The following is a 16,653-nucleotide window of genomic DNA, read 5'->3' on the forward strand; positions in this document are numbered from 1 at the left end:
GCAGAAAAGTACAAGCTAGTAAAAAAAAATTATCAAGTATAGCAGAACAACACTAAAATGTAGAATGTAGACATTTACCATTTTTTTCCCTTTTTCTTTTTCAAGTAGGCCTACTGAATATCTGCATAAAATGTGGTTCACATTTCTGCTAACTTTAGCCAAGCGACAACCCACAATGTGTTTTAATTTTTTTGTGTAATTTAATGATGGGTTTATCTGACATTATTGATACCAAATATCAATAGACTACAAAGATTAAAAAGCTCATTTAAATAATAGCAGTGACTGTCCATGACTAGCTGTACAGCAAAATCCAACAAAACAGGATATGTGTTCAGGCTTTCTTTTAGAATTTCTGTACATTTTCATAAATTCATCTAACACAAATTAGAGCATGCTAGATCGAGAAATTGTTTGCCATTTTTGTGAGCAATATACATCAGACATTAAGTGAACAGACTGTCTTTGGTCCATGGAGTTGCTGTCAAAAGGCATGGGTACACTTAAATTTTCTGCGTTCTAGATTGGAAACCGCAGTCAACCGTGTTGCCTTTCAAAGTATACTCTTTTGCCTGCATTTTAATATGAATGCATTTAACGCATGTCCACTACAACTGCTTTGTGAAACTCTTTTAATAGTCAACGGCAGGCGCATGCATCAAAAATGCGCACAAACGAGGACTGTCCATGTTTTGAGAAAATCTGTACCATGCACGGACCGTCCGCTTGCACTGTGCTGATGGTGAAATTTGCATCACGCATACTGTACTCGCAGCAATCGGCAACGCGGCAACCAAAGTATACTTTGGCCTTAAGGCTGAAACTAGGTAAGGAGTATAGAAAGTGCCATAATTGGGATTCTTTCAAGTGCTTGTTGTGTCTTCATTTCATCTCTGTAGCACTAGATTGAAGTGAATCCACCCCACAATGCAAGTTGTTTGTGTCTGTGCTGTGTCACTTTATGTGGAGGATTCCAATACAGAATATTCTTTACAGATTTAATCTCTGCTCTGCTGAGGCTCACGGACAGAGACAATCAAAGAGAACCAAAGCTTAGTAAATCCTCTGCATTTCTGTTTGGCAGGATTTGGTGATGAACTTTGGCCCAAAGTGACACCTGATTTTTTTTCGGTTTTCTCTCTTTCTGTGCATGTGTGTGGGTTTAAACTGAATTAGGAGCGTCCTGGCGCTGGTGGCATAGCACACATGGAGTTGAGTGTACAGGAGAGAGATGGAGAGAGAAATGAGGAAGAAGGTGAAATGCAGGAGTTGACCTTCAACCCAGTGCATGCTCCCGTCATCACCCTTGGAACCCATGCTGCAAGGTGAGAACTACACAACATACAGACACAAACGCCACAGGGTCAAAATAATAATATTTTAAAGGTGCCATATTCCATACTTTTGTAGCATTTTTAATGTAAATCAAGGTTTCTTCCTCCAAAAAATTATTTAATTTTATATGTACTTTAAGACTTCCATATGTAAATGTTGGTGTACTGAGTTTAGCATATCATAACTGATGTCAGTGTAGTTCTTCATGGTGAAGAATGTTTGCGAGTGGAGAGTGTTCATGTGCTGTAGATCTGCTTATTGTTAGATAATTAACTAAATTCTGACCAAATTCTTCATTCATTTTAAATCAGTTGACTGGTCAGTATTTAGAGACCCAGAAAACACAGAACCAATTTATGTAGAATGACTTTACTTTTTTAAAAATAGGAACTTTGTATAAAAATCAAAACATTTAAACATATGTAAGAAATGATGACCATTCACATGAGATTCTAGTCATATCAGTAAATTATAAAAGCTGTTTTTTTTCATGGGACAGGGGTGCCCTCATTGGGTCTGCCATTTTAGAATCATATGACCAGCTGAATACTTCTTGCTTAATCTCATTGGACAATTTCACAGTTTAATTAAACTAATCATGGCTGATTGTGAGTAGTGAATTTCTACAATGGCATCTGTATCTGAAAAGTGTCCATACCACTATGTGTCACTGTAAGTCCAAGATGACAGGAACAATGATTTACTGTGTGCACCATTAATTAGTTGTTTTGTCTGATTGAGACCCATGAAATTAAATTCAAAGAGTGAATATCAAACCAGGTTAGTCAAATTAAGTTATTACATTTGGAGTTCTGGTGAATTTTTAGTGCTGGTGAGTTTTTTTTAATGTCAGGGATTTTAATTTGGTCAGATTTTCCCTGCAATGGTGATCTATTTCTGGTGATTTTAGCAGCATCATTTGAACATTTTCTTTAGTAACCTATATATATTTATTGTGTAAAATTAATGAAACTATGGACTAAAAACATACACTTTTTCACATTAAAGATTAAGTTTATCAAAGTTATCTTTCTCAAAAGCCTGCTGTGGCAGTATTATTGTACAGTGATGGTACAATATGGTAAAACCTTGGTATTTTTTTTTATATATATCATGGTATTTAAATGGTAGGCTACCCAAGGAACATGCCATTAAACATGGTATTGGCTTGGTAATTTTTTATACTTTTACTGTAAGTGCTTTCATGTAATGTTAGTATTTTGACTTAGAAATTGTCTTTACCTGCCTTAGATAATCGTTCACAGACTGCACACACACATGATGATTGAATGTAGCTGCAGGTTTAGTTTCAGTGAATTGTAAGTAAATATCCACTTAATTCAGCGTTGTTTTTGTCTTCTGTCTTCTAAAGCATCCTGTTACTGTTTTACTGCATGACAAATCACTTCCAATGATTCAACCCATTTTTAAGACATATTAATTGGGAAGAACTGACTCAAAAGAATGATTAATTCACGCTCCGGGCATCGCTCCGATTCATGAACCCTGCACTCGTGAGTCTATGGCCATGTTCACAATGGCATACTAGCCATACTTCTCTCACAGTTTTTGCCAAACATAGATATAACAGACACAGTAAGAGTAGTTTGATAGTAAGGCATTTAGTACACACTTTATATGTTCCCTGGGGGCACCAAAATATGTTATCGGAACACACAAGAACACATTTTGTTTCACACAGATTGGACCCATGCTAAAACTGACTTGGTAGATCGGCGCCCCAAAGCGAAGTCACCTAATGGGTTGACCGGCCCGGTTTCCCTGGGATATTACAAAAAAACTTTTACATAATACATCTCAAGTTGCTTGTCAGACAGTTTTAAATGGATTGTTGGTAATGAGCCTATTGTCATAGAGAAACCAGTGATCGAGAAACCAGTGATCATTGCAGGTGTGGTTTAATAACGCATACAAATTGAGCTAAAGAAATAACACATAATTGGAAAAAAAATGCAGATGTACTCATCAAATCACAATAACACTAAAAAACAGATGATTGCTCTGTCTGTTTCACTCTATCTCTGTCTGCTCTTCCTTCTCTCTCTCTTTCTCTCTCTCACACTCTCTCTCATTCTTACTCTACTCTTTGACGTGTGGATCCTGGGAAGAAAATATTAGGTGGGTGAGTGTGAAAATAGTAAGCAAAGATTTTTAATGTTTAATTAACCAGAAAATTTCCAGGATCCATACTATTATATTCCTCTTTGTCTTTGGCAATTATAAGACTCTGATTTAAATGTGGGCTTAATTTTTGTATTTCCTTATTATGCATGAGTCGCTGGAAGAACATATTTAATTCATGTAGTCCTTAAGCTTGCATATATTTGATCTTTTCTTTACTAGTGCTAAACTGGTTTCGCTTCAGATTTTACATTGAACATCAAGTGGAGATCCAACACAGTACCAAAATTGGTTATCATAGAAAAGTAACAGAAATGTCCTTAAAATCAAACATGAAATGTATTAATATTACCATGAACTGCATAGACCCAACAACATGCTAAAATATAGTCATGACATAGACCAAGAACTTGACAATTGACAATTTTGTAAATGCCTAAACGGCAAAAGTGTGATTTACCAACCAAACACACAATTTAATTTTGTATTCGTATTAGTCATATTTACAAGTGAAAAGTTTATTTGCACCAGCTTTACTCTAAATTTGGATTGGATGTGTGGCATTTGACCTCAACAACAAAAGAATTGGGAAACTTTTACTTTCTTTAAAAAGTTGATTGTTTTGCTTTGCTAACAATGCACGATTATGTGGTTGGTTGCGTTTCATTATTTGCATTTACCTTTGTTTTTTTGCCCTGCTGCCCCTATCAAAACAGACCTGCTATACACCAGTTGAGAACCGATGTTCTATACTGCTGAAAAAGCTTCTAAGACTTTCTGAATATGACAACATATTCAGCTTTAATAAAGGCTCAAATGTTTTTACTGAGGTGTTTGCTCATAAGTTTTATTGGAAATATTTTTAGAAATTTGCTAACTTCATTTCATTTTGTATCCTTGCATTGTGGATTTTGAACTTTGAGAGACACAAATTAATTCAGCTTCAAATGAGTCAAGGATCAATGTCTTACAACTGTGAGATATCCGTGACATCTATGACATTTCTCATTTCCACAGAGAGATGATTTAATTTCTTTCTTTGGTTTCCTTGACTTGTAGATAGATCAGTTGTTGTCAGAGCTGTACAAGCAATAGGCAGGTTCTAGCCATGAATTGGCAAATAAACTGCATTTATATAAATAAAAAAAATACACCATTTTAAATTGCATATGCTGTAGGCCAGCCTATCTCTTTTCGTGCTGTACCAAGCCCACAGCGTATTCACCACCACCCACATTTATTTAATAACTTCTTTTGCTTTCCATGTGCAATTTTCTTTCTATGTCTAAAGAGAAATATTTTAAATGCTTTTATCTTGTGACAATGCAATTCTTTTAGAGAAGTCATTTCAGAGGTCTATAAGAAACAGGCAGTTGATGTTGGCCTCATAAAACTTTCATGTATGAGTTCTTATTTAGATTTCACAGCAGCACATTACCAGCTCTTACAACCAGATCACTCCACAGGATTTCAGAATATGTCTTATTTTTTATTTTAAGTAAGTACAATCCATGTTGTGGCTAAAGGGGTTTTTAGAGTGATACATCTGGAATACTGTGGGGAGATTATGGATTGCTTTATAAATGCCCCCTATAAAGCACAGCAGGCTGTCACATCTGTTTACTGATCTGTATCCTGTGTTGTTTTGACAGCACTTGGCAGCTCATATGCTACAGGTATGTGTATAAGTACAGTATTGTAACTAAGTATCTATGGTGTGCAGAGAGCTGAATGAGCCTCAGTGTGATTCACTGGTGCAGATGTTTGGTGAGAAAATGCTTAGGTAAGTAAGTGTACTAATCAATTTACAGCACACTTATTACAGGGACAGTTCTTTAATCCTTTAATAAATATGGGTTTAAGTATCTTTGCTTAAGGGCAAAATTGTGATATGGGACCAGTTCACCTTGTCCCACATGGGCTTTGAACCTACAACCTTTGGGTTACTTGACCAGATCTTTCTTCACTGCACCACACCTTGCCTTAAGCCATTTCAGGCTATGTTTTCCATGTATCAATCAGTTAGTTTTGAAATAATTTTTACTCTTCTTGGTTGCTTGTCATATTAAGATATATGTGACTGTAAATTAAACCATTGGTCATCCCTATACCTATATATTTTTGTTACCAGTGCAGCTGCTTGACATTCTTTTTACTCCTGTTTTTTTAAATACATATGACATTTTGATTCAGGCCACCTATTGTTAACTGTAATGCTGTTATTTCTCTGTCCCAGCTCCTGTAGGTCAACTTCTCGCAGATCTCTGGCACAGCTCTTTTCTTCTGGTTTCCCTCAGATTCTGGACCACCAGAACCAGGTGGCTGAGGTTCTTGATCCTTCAGAGCCTGTGAACTTTGACCCCCGGAGAGAAGAGGCAGATCCTTTTCAGGCCAACACACTTATTCTGCAGTTCCTGGCCTTTACCAGGCAAGTTTGAATGTGGTTGTATATGTGTGTGTTGGATATTAAAACTGCTTGTCACACCATCGTAGTGACTCTGTTTTATTGGAGTCTTTCTTGGTTCTTTTTGTGTTCTTCTCCAAGGATGTTCTTTCTTTATTGCTGCATACAAGTGGACCTTGGAAGCTCATTCCTCCGAGTCGGGCATTAGTTACTATGACGTGTCACGCATTCAAGTGGGAAACAAAATACTGAAGAAGCCAAACGAATACACAATGAATGATGGCGAAAGTCTATTTTCTGTTATATCGTTAAAGAATACTGTTGAAGTCAATAAACCTGCATCACTTATAGACAACATATATGTAAGGAATACTGACGGCGGCCCGTTGAATTATTGAAAAATAATGCACACACCGAGGTGGTAATGCAGACGTGATGCGCATTACTGAGTCTCTATTTGTGTGTGTTTGTGTGTGTGTGCGTGTCTGTGTGTGCACATACATGCGTGCGTGTGCTTATGCACAATATCTGTGTCAGTGTCAGCATGTGTGAGTGTTGGTGTGTGTTAGATGAGAGCAAGGGAGTGCAAGGGCACTTTTCAACTGAAATTTAAATACATTTAGGTTATTATAGACATTGTTTGTCCTTCTTATCCGATTTACTTAACCAATTTCTTTGTTATGGTTGGTTATTTTGGGTGGTACCCTGTTTGGCTTTTTGAACTAATTGAAATAATTTATAGATAATAACATCTCTAGCTAACTTCTATCTGGTTCTGATCAATTGATGCATGTATCACTCAAGCACACAATCATTGATGCTAACTTGGCAACACAAATTTAATTTTTAAGTCTCAAGACTCAAGCACCTCTCTGTTCTAAGATCAGGTTTTGATGGATATAAAGAACTCTCCCTGTATTTTTCTCTTGCTTTCTCTCTGCCTCTCTCACGCTGTCTTTACAAAGTCATCATATCTTTTCAACAAGAGGAGAAGGTGATTAAATTAAGGGATCTCAGGGCTGTGGAAAGGTTGTAAAGAGAACGATTCTAATTATTTTTCTCTGACAATAAAAATTATGATGTAGCCTAAAATAATTATCTAAATAATCAACAAGAACGTATTTAAAAACCATACTAATGATAGAATTGAAAACAAGAATAACCAATAAAATTTTTAATAAATAATTAAGTTACAATTTGCAGGGTCTTAGTGTTAATATGAAGTCCTGCTGTATTGTGAGGTTTAAGATTTTCTCATTATCTGCTGTTTTATGCTAAGATAAAGAATGCCAACATGTTCACAGAGAAATTAATTTTCAAGGCTGGTGAGTCAACAGCTATGACATTAATCTATTGGCCATTAGACAGAATTACTCGAAAAATTTTCTTTTTCTTTTTGATTTTCTCCCCTTATCTTCCCAATTTGGAATGCCCAATTCCCAATGCGCTCTAAGTCCTTGTGGTGGCGTAGCGACTCGCCTCAATCCGGGTGGCAGAGGACGAATCTCAGTTGCCTCCGGGTCTGAGAGTGTCAATCCACGCATCTTTTCAAGTGGCTTGTTGAGTGCATTACTGTGGAGACATAGCGTGTGTGGAGTCTTCACGCTATTCTTCACGGCATCCAGGCACATCTCACCACGCACACCACTGAGAGCGAACCACATTATAGCGACCACAAGGAGGTTACCCCATGTGACTCTACCCTCCCTAGCAACTGGGCCAATTTGGTTGCTTAGGAGACCTGGCTGAAGTCACTCTGCACACCCTGGATTCAAACTTGCAACTCCAGGGGTGGTACTCAGCATTTTTCCTTGCTGAGCTACCCAGGCCCCCGCTGTTTTCTAAAGGAAGTAAACCTGTGCATTTTTTAGATAAATGAATCTTCCTATTCAAATACTTCATCAAACCTTGTTGTTGACATGCACACAATGTTTCCAGTTTTTGTGTCTGTGTGTGTGTATTGCTGCATTCACTCTCATTATTTCAGTTTTCCACTTGTGCTTTGTAATAATCCACCCCTTTGTTTACTAAATGAAAATTGATGTTAAAACCTTATGTAGCTTTAAGGCCTGCACCTTTAATTGATCAATTCAAGCAGTTTGATTGGCCCAGAGGTCAAAACTGTCTTTTTGAGTAAACAGCACTTAAACTCTAAAATTGTGATGTGAGTGCACTTAGTGGGCATGCCAATTGTCTGCACTCTAAATAGTTTCTATCCTTATCTAATTCTGAGTGATTGATTGCTAATCTTCTTCACAAAGAGAAAAGAAAGCAATCATCCCTCCCTAATCTGTCCCTCCATTTTAATTCATTCTGCTGAGGCTGGAGACAAGCTATTCACACTGCCTGTCAGCTCACAAATGTCACCTAGGACTTTGATTAATTAATTTATATCATTTAATTTATTTATTTATATATTTGTTTATCTTCTTGTTTGTGTAACACATTGAATCTGGCCTGAGGTTCTAAACCTAGCCTGTTGGTTTTAAACCTACAGGTGTGAATGAATGACCTAAAGCCACTGAGCATTTTTGATCAGCTAAGCAGTTTCAGGCAGGCAGATGTTCATCATTAACTGTATTAATGGTAGTTGATTAATGGAATGACTAATTATTGCATGTTAAAGGGGTTGTCATTTAAGTTCTTAAAATTATTCATTTACCACTAATGTTACTCATGTTTAGTGCTTAACATTGTCTGCATTATTTAATGACCATTTTCCACCCTATCTTTAGCCATTAGAATTAAACAACCCATTTTTAAGACTACTCTGTAAATGTTCTTCTTATAAGTGAAAAGAGATCAATAGTCAGAATTACTTTCCACATGAATCATTAGTTCTCCTGGTGTTTAGGAATGATAACACAGATCCTAATTCCATTACCTCACTCTAACTGGACTGGCCAAGTTCAAGGATGCAAACTATTCACCTTTCAGCTAAAGTCACCTTTTCGGAAGCATATTTGCTCAAATCTTTTGGTAAACTTGTCTACATTTTACTTATTGAAGGAATATTCCGGGTGCAATACAAGTGAAGCCCTCGACAGCATTTGTTGCATAATGTTTATTACCATGAAAATTTATTTAGACTTGCCTCTCCTTCTCTTTAAAAAAATTAGAATAATAAAAATCTGGGTTACAGTGAGGCACTTAAAATGGAAGTCAGTGGGGCCAATCTGTTAATGTTAAAGTACTTGTTGCTTTAAAAGAATAGCCTCAAAATGTAAACAATATGCTTGTTAGCAAGATTTTAGTGTAATACAATTGCATGCATATATTTTGCAGCATATATTAAATGTGGTTGTATATCCTTGATTCATGCTTTTTATTTTTTGGTCTGCACCAATTATTTTTATATGCATTTTTGTATTTAATATTGCACTTATTATTTTTTTTTATCTGTGCTTATTTTTTGATTCATGCTTATTATTTTTGGGTCTGTGACATCAATACTTTAGATGGGATTTTGATCCTGTATACTTAGACTGACTCCTAACATAATATCTCTTTCATACAATTTGCAATATCAGTCGTATCTCAGTGCATGTCATCGTTGCTTTTCAGTAATTCCCAAAATGATTTGCTTTTCTCTAGGGTTCCTCAGGCTGGTGTTAATTCAGACTGGCCGAACTCTGTCCATTTCACCTTTCAGCTTTACCGCTTCCCTCCAGTCACCACTGAGTGTCTGAAGCTGCTTGACCCGGAGAGGAACAGCAAGATAAAATCCAACCCTGATTACCCATGTGTCCTCTCGCTTATCAACAAGGACGGCACACTAAGCTCTGGTATGATTACCTCCCCCCTGCTAATGTTTTATGATTCAATCCAGCATTTCAAAACACTATCTATATATTTCATTAAGAAATAAGCCACAAGATCCATGTTATTTTTACCACAGGTAAGGGGTGCTCTTGAAGGGTTGTTCACAGGTCAGGGGTCTTCTTTAAAGCATCTTACCAATGGTTAAATAATTTCTTATGCATTGTTAATAGACAATGATGATCAGTAGAAATTTTGTTACAGGCTTGCATTTTATAGTCATTTTTACAATGGTTTAAAACAAGGATCATCTTATAAGATTTTAAAGTTACAACTTTCTGTTTAATTCTTTTAATTATTCAGTTAAACCTTCAACCTTGTCTTGCCTTTTTGTTCTGAAGAATCCTTGCCAATTGTGAAAATAGATGCATATTAATGGTAATATAAATCATAAATGTAAATTAACCAGTGTCACATTTGTTGCTCTAATGAATTTTATCAATGTCTGTGTTAAAAATTATGGCATTTTTTTAAACACAACACATGCAGTAATTTAGTGAATAAAGCTCCAAAATCGAGCAATTAAAGTTTTACTTCACTTGGCTGAAGTTCAGTAATTGCTTTTAATGGAGGACTCTTCATACACAGCGTCCTGCTGAAGGAAGTGAAGATGCACAGTGACTTTGAGATGAACTTGGTGGTGCTGAAAAATCAGTTTTGGCTTGGTCTGTTCATACGGCTGCCAAAAATATCTATTACCTTCCCCTGATGCGAGTTATTTTTATCAATATTTTCTCAAAAACAAGCAAAAGCTGATGTTTCAAAACACCTTTATATGTTGAGCTAAGCCTACAGCTAGAGGGAGGGCTCCTATTTTATACCATGATAGACTTGGTCAAAGATTGTTGCAATAATTTACAGTGGGGCCCAAACTTCTGAGACCACATTGAAAATCTGGAATTAAAATAATGTAACCGGAAAGTTAACAATGTTTTAGGATTTTGACATGTTTTAAAGAAATGTTATGATGTGAAATGAATACAAATATCATTAATGTTTCTGCATTATGTCTAAGTCACTAATCAAATAAGCTCCTATTTCTGACATTGACCATGTTAATTAGGTCAGATTCCTTACACTGAAGTGCACAGGACCCTCTTTGGAACATTCACAAATTATGCTGATCATCAGATTTTGCTGAAAAAATAGTGGAGTCCATGTCAGCTCCAGTGCATGCTGACATTTTAGCAAAAAGAGGACATACCAAATTCTAAGAAATTCTGAAATGCATGTTCATTGTTTAATTAAACTTTTCACTAAAATTATAATGCTGATAATTTCATGAAAATATTTGTATGAAATAAGAGAAATCATTGTCACTAGTGGTCTCTGACATTTGCCCCCCACTGAATTTGTACACTTTTACAAATTGGCTAGATACAGTATCCAATCAGGTAGAACACATATTACATAAGAATGTGTCGCTAGCTTTCTCAAGATGAGTGGGTAGCTTCTCATTTGCCTGCTATGAACAACAGAGAAAACAGAAATGATATTCAAGAGATGGGAAAAAAGGTTAAAGACCAAGATAGATAGGCTTGCGGAGTAAGAGAATGGAAGAAATGAGACAGATAATGAGAAAGTGATAGAGCAAGTGAGCACGACTGAGCGATGCAGGGGTAAAAGAGGATCAGTTCTAACAGCCTGCATTCCGCCTTTTTTGTTTCTAAAGCTTTACAGCAGACAAAATGTCATACATAAAGATGTAGGCTAATATTACTGAAAATACAAGCCCTGTCCATGCAGTCAACTTTATAAAGGTGTTTAAACACTTTGCCACAGTACACAGTACCATTGCACAGTTAAACAATGAGCCATACAGTGCAATAAAGATTACAGGATGCATGATGATATAGTGCCTTTTGATGTTTGAGGAGTGAGCATCTGTATCCTGTGGGATCATGTGCTGTTGTTGAGTAATTACTAGCTGTTGCATAAGATCTACTCATCACACATTCTCAGCTAATAAAGAATTTAGAATTTGTCCCTCTGCCTGAAATAGTTCATCATAAAATCACTATATAGTTTAGTCTTTTGTTGCTTTCCATTTGCTCGTTTTGCTTGCAACGTTTGATACTGCATCTGAGGTTTATGATGTCTATTTGAGTTCTGTTTGATACTGCTCTTCTTGCCGTAACTTCGTAGCTTCTAACTCCTTACTGTTTCTTCTGGATCTTTCATTACATTTGGTGCTCTCAATAACAAACTATTGATCTCTTTGATGGCAGAGAAAAGTCAGTGCTTTTCTGGTTTATTTCCTACCTGGATGAAAGTTTGTACCAAGTCAACTGGAAAAGCTCACTCTCATTACCTCTCACTCTTACCACTGGGATTCCATGGGGGTCAGTGCTTGGACCTTCTCCATTCTCCTTTTATATCGATTACCCAGAACAGTCATTCAGTCACATGGCTCATCTTACTAGGTTGACCATAATCAGCTTGTACAATTTCCTCCCATCCGTGATCTCATAGAGGATTTCTGAAATCTTGATGCTAGCCCATCATCTCAAGCTTAATATTATTATTATATATATATTTTTTTTTACAAATCCCTGCCAAAATACCATATCACTCATCATATCTGAGTTGGCCACATAGGTGTCACCCCCCCAATGTAAAGTTTTTAATCATCCTAGATAACGGGACACATGAGGATAACTGGTACACACTGCACTGTCTCATTGCTTCATAACAAGAGGAAGACTTACTTGCTGAGCTCAATCTTGATTGTCTACATAAATGTCCTGCTTGTTTACTTCAAAGAATTGGATATATTGTTTTATTACTCATTATACTATTGTATAATAAGACTACTTCACACAAAAATGGAAAATCTATCATTATTTACTCACCCTCATATTGTTCCAAACCCGTCTGACTTTTGTTCTTCTGGGGAAACACAAAAGGAGGTACTTTAAATGGTGTCCCATTCACTGGTTTTACTCACTTTAAAGTTTAAAAGGTCCCAATAGTGTCATTAAAGTAGTCCATGTGACTTGTCCTTCATATTCCAAGTGTTCTAAAAGCATACAATACATTTTGGTGAGAAAAAAACCCAATATCTAATCATTTTACAGTGAAAACCTTCCCACCATGGCTCACCTTTGCACGTTCATGGGTGCATTAGAGAAGCTCGTTCACAATGACACAGTGCAAATTTCTCTAATAAACACGTGAATGAGCGTCTAACATGCAATGAATTCAGAGAATGGGACATCCTTTAAAATCACTCCTCTTGTATTCTGCAGAACTTTTTTTTTAAAAAATTTTTACTTTTACTTTAGGGGATGGAAGATTTAGTTTAGTGTGCAGTATTGAATCTTTCATCTTTAATCAAACATTTTTCTTTCTCTCAATTTGTGTTTTGATATGTAGGCCTACTTGTTTTTCACATACCTTTATTCTTTATTCAGTACAGTACTTCTCTTCTTACTGTAGGTTTCCCTGGACTGCAGCTTCAGTATCGTGTTGACCCTCAATACCTGAAGCCAGGTGAGCGGGTGTGGTTTCTACGATACCTGGCACTCCACTGCTTGCAAATTGATGTCTGGGACAGTGAATCGTTGATGCTGATTGGCTCAGCTGCTGTGGAGCTCAAGGTAGAGGAAACAATACATTATCTAGCACACAATGAGTGTGTTTACATGTACAACAAAACACTTAGCATCAAGTCTAAAAAACACACAGAGTTAGTATACAAATCAATAAACTAAGAATGTAAAAGAAAACCAGGGATTTGAAATATCAGGTTTGATATGCACACTTTGAATAAGCAATAAGGACTTATACAGGTCTTCACATTTTAGCTTAATGTGGCTAACAGCTTAAACCATTTATGACCTTTCCCTGAACATCTTTAAGGTGTTTATGTAACCGTACATATTGTAGACTAATTAAACATAAGCAGTGTATGATTCTGCATGTAAACACTCTGTGACTCGGCATACTGCACACTAACAGCACCGTAGCAATAACAAAACACGCTTCACCTCAATGATAAAACAGTAATGTAACACCTCACATAATAAACCAACATATCTCACACAGTTCTACTTAGCAGCAGCCTAGCAGTATCTCAATGGCAGTGCTCGGGAATAACCTCACAAGCTGGTCAGTACACAGACATTTGACACAAATACTGCCCTCATTAATAGCCCAACACAGCTCAAACAGGGGTTTAACTCCGACAGACAGTCGCCCTTGCACATCTAAACCTTTTTGACAAATGTATTATTTAGTGTGCTCAATAATTCTAACTCAGATGGGAGTGTAATGTTGAAATTATGAAATATGCATGTCATACTTTAGGACACCTGCACCTAGATCTCACCACCACAGGTCTCTTAGCTAGAGTTCTCAACAATGTCAGCTGTTGAGGTTGAAAAAGGTTAAAACAAAACAAGAAATAGATACAATCACATCAACATAATTGGACTGTTTGTCTTTTGCATGGATTCTGACCTTTTCTGAAATTTAGACTTCAGGCAAAACCACAAGGTTATCACATTGTGGCATTTGTCAGTAGCCTGTAACATGTCTCAGTAGATGTTGTGTTTGCTTGTTTTTTTAACTCTTTGTTCTACATGGCTAAATCAATGCAATCTAGACTCAACAGAACACTTTGACCTAACCAAGTGAATACAATAACATGGCAGGTTATAAAATCTCTTTTTGAGTTTTTGTTCTAACCAGATGGGCAACAGGGCATTTTGTCAATCAATTGGTTTATATTTCTGCTGTAACACACTGGATGGCTTCCACCAACACTGAAATCTCATTGGTCCAAAGTACTGCTACACATAACAGTTTATTAAGCAACAAACATGTTCTGATGTGGCTCTGATTGTGACAAATTGCACTGCATTTTCACCTTAAGTGTGGACAGAAAAATTACAGTTTTTGTGATGTGCCTTCTTAGGACACTGTGTAACCCAGATAGATTCAGTTGATTGAAAATAAAGAAAACAAAATGGTGCTCTCACTAATGAGCCTTCCAATCAGAGTGCAAGTTCTAGAACAGTTGCGCTGAGTATGGGATAATATTCAGATCATAAGCTTCTTTGCATAAAAAGCAGAGAAAAAGCTGGTTCTTACATGTGCTTCAGACTGTAGCTGCAGACAGTGTTGTGTATTTCAACTGTATTTGTTTGTGGTGTACATCTGCAGCATATGTTGCGGCAAGGACGTGCGGCCGTCCAGGTGAACCATGAGCTGGAAGTAATCACCACTGAGTATCTGCAGGATGCCAACTTTACCAGAAGGCATGACAGCAAACATGGGGCCATTCCAGCCATCAATGTCTATACCACCGTAAAAGGAATATTGCATCTGCGGCTTGGCAATGTTGGTAAGAAATGTGTGGCATAACATGCGTTATAACATTTTCTAGAAAACTTTATGATATTTACGATAAGAAGATTTACGAGTCATTACGATAGCTTAAGAAGCATCAATTAGTTGTGACTACATAGGCTGTTTCAAACAATACGTGGTAGCTGCGAGTTTCCAGTTAATTTTCATTGGGAGAGAGTCCGCAAGCAACACTTGCTCACTTGGAGGGATAATTGAATCTGTAAAAAAGGACTGAATGTGTTCTCCCAAAAACAAGTCTTGTGCTGTATAAAGAATAATATTCTGAATGTTTTACAGTTGGTTTCATGTCTCTAGGTCAAACGGTCATTGAGTTTAATGGAGTTAGAATATTACAAACATTTACACTATATTTATTTGAACACATATAGAATGTAAATTCTACAAAAAGAGTCTTGTATCACAAAAGGGATATTTTTAAGAACATTTCATATTTGTTGTGGTGTTATAATATCAAATGGTTAAATTGTTTAAATGATTTATTGGGCTAATAAAATGTAAATGGCAAAAAAAAATTTAATTCAGCTTTGTGCTAGGCAAAGAAAACCTATTCATGCATGTCCAAGTTGGTTTGGCTTGAAAATGTGATTTGCACGGAGAGTTTAATGGGAATTGTCGGGAATGTCAAAGGAATGTCAAATGTAAAACTAACTTTACCTCACTCACAAATACAGGGCATATGTGAATGTATGTTATAGTTAATATATGTGAAGTTACTGCAATGATCAAACTGTCAATATTAAAAAATAAAAACAATGACAGCAACGGTAAGAAACCTGCCCCGAGCAAGCACAAAAAAACGAGTCAGAAAATGAGCACATTGAACGAGATGAGGTAAATGCATGACTGACGTCAAAGATTCGGGAGATAATTTTGTTATTTCTTTGTAATGGAATTAGTTAGATTGTTTCTTTCAACAGCACAAATTGAGCACAAACGAATGCTTGGATCGATTTGGACGACATGGGGTGGCAAGTGACGTCACAGCCCGAATCATATTTGTTATTTAGGAATGGAAATAGATAAATTGCTAATTTTAACGGCACAAACCGGCACAAATCGAGCACAAAGGAATGACACCAGTTTGGAGCGATTCAGATGACATGGGGTGGAGAGTGACGTCACTGTTCTTTAAAAAAGTTGTTTTGTTATATTTAAAAAACGATCACAGTTACAGTGTTTTCCAACAGCACAAATCGAGCATTCTAAGGAATGGAAATAGATAAATTGTTCATTTTAATGACACAAATTGAGCACAAACGAATGACACTGGATTGGAGCGATTTAGACAACATGAGGTGGAGAATGACGTCACCACTCCTGAAAACATTTTTGCTATATCTAAGGAAGGGAAATAGTTACAAAGTTTGTTTTAATGGCACAAACCGTGCACAAACGACCAGCACTGGTTTGGATCAATTTGAGCGAGATGGGTTGGAGAGAGTGACGTCACACAGCCCAAAAAAGAATGCTTAATATCTCAAATACCAAACCAGCACAAACGTTAATTTTTGCGGCACAAATCAGCACAAACACAGCACAAACGAATGAAATAGTTTTGGTGATTATTTAATTATATGGGG

At 36.6% G+C, this 16,653-nt stretch overlaps 1 protein-coding gene across 1 annotated transcript in view; it reads left to right on the forward strand.

Moving 5' to 3' along the window:
* nphp4 (nephronophthisis 4) overlaps window positions 1-16,653 on the forward strand; it is a 200,718-nt gene that overhangs the window by 147,463 nt on the left and 36,602 nt on the right. Inside the window, exons 13-17 of the mRNA XM_052108606.1 lie at window positions 1,177-1,325; window positions 5,714-5,905; window positions 9,476-9,666; window positions 13,139-13,299; window positions 14,867-15,047. Coding sequence (XP_051964566.1) covers window positions 1,177-1,325; window positions 5,714-5,905; window positions 9,476-9,666; window positions 13,139-13,299; window positions 14,867-15,047 — 874 coding nt within the window. The remainder of the gene's footprint in view (window positions 1-1,176; window positions 1,326-5,713; window positions 5,906-9,475; window positions 9,667-13,138; window positions 13,300-14,866; window positions 15,048-16,653) is intronic.

The sequence above is a fragment of the Xyrauchen texanus genome, chromosome 37, assembly GCF_025860055.1.
Source record: "Xyrauchen texanus isolate HMW12.3.18 chromosome 37, RBS_HiC_50CHRs, whole genome shotgun sequence".
Lineage (NCBI taxonomy): Eukaryota > Metazoa > Chordata > Actinopteri > Cypriniformes > Catostomidae > Xyrauchen > Xyrauchen texanus.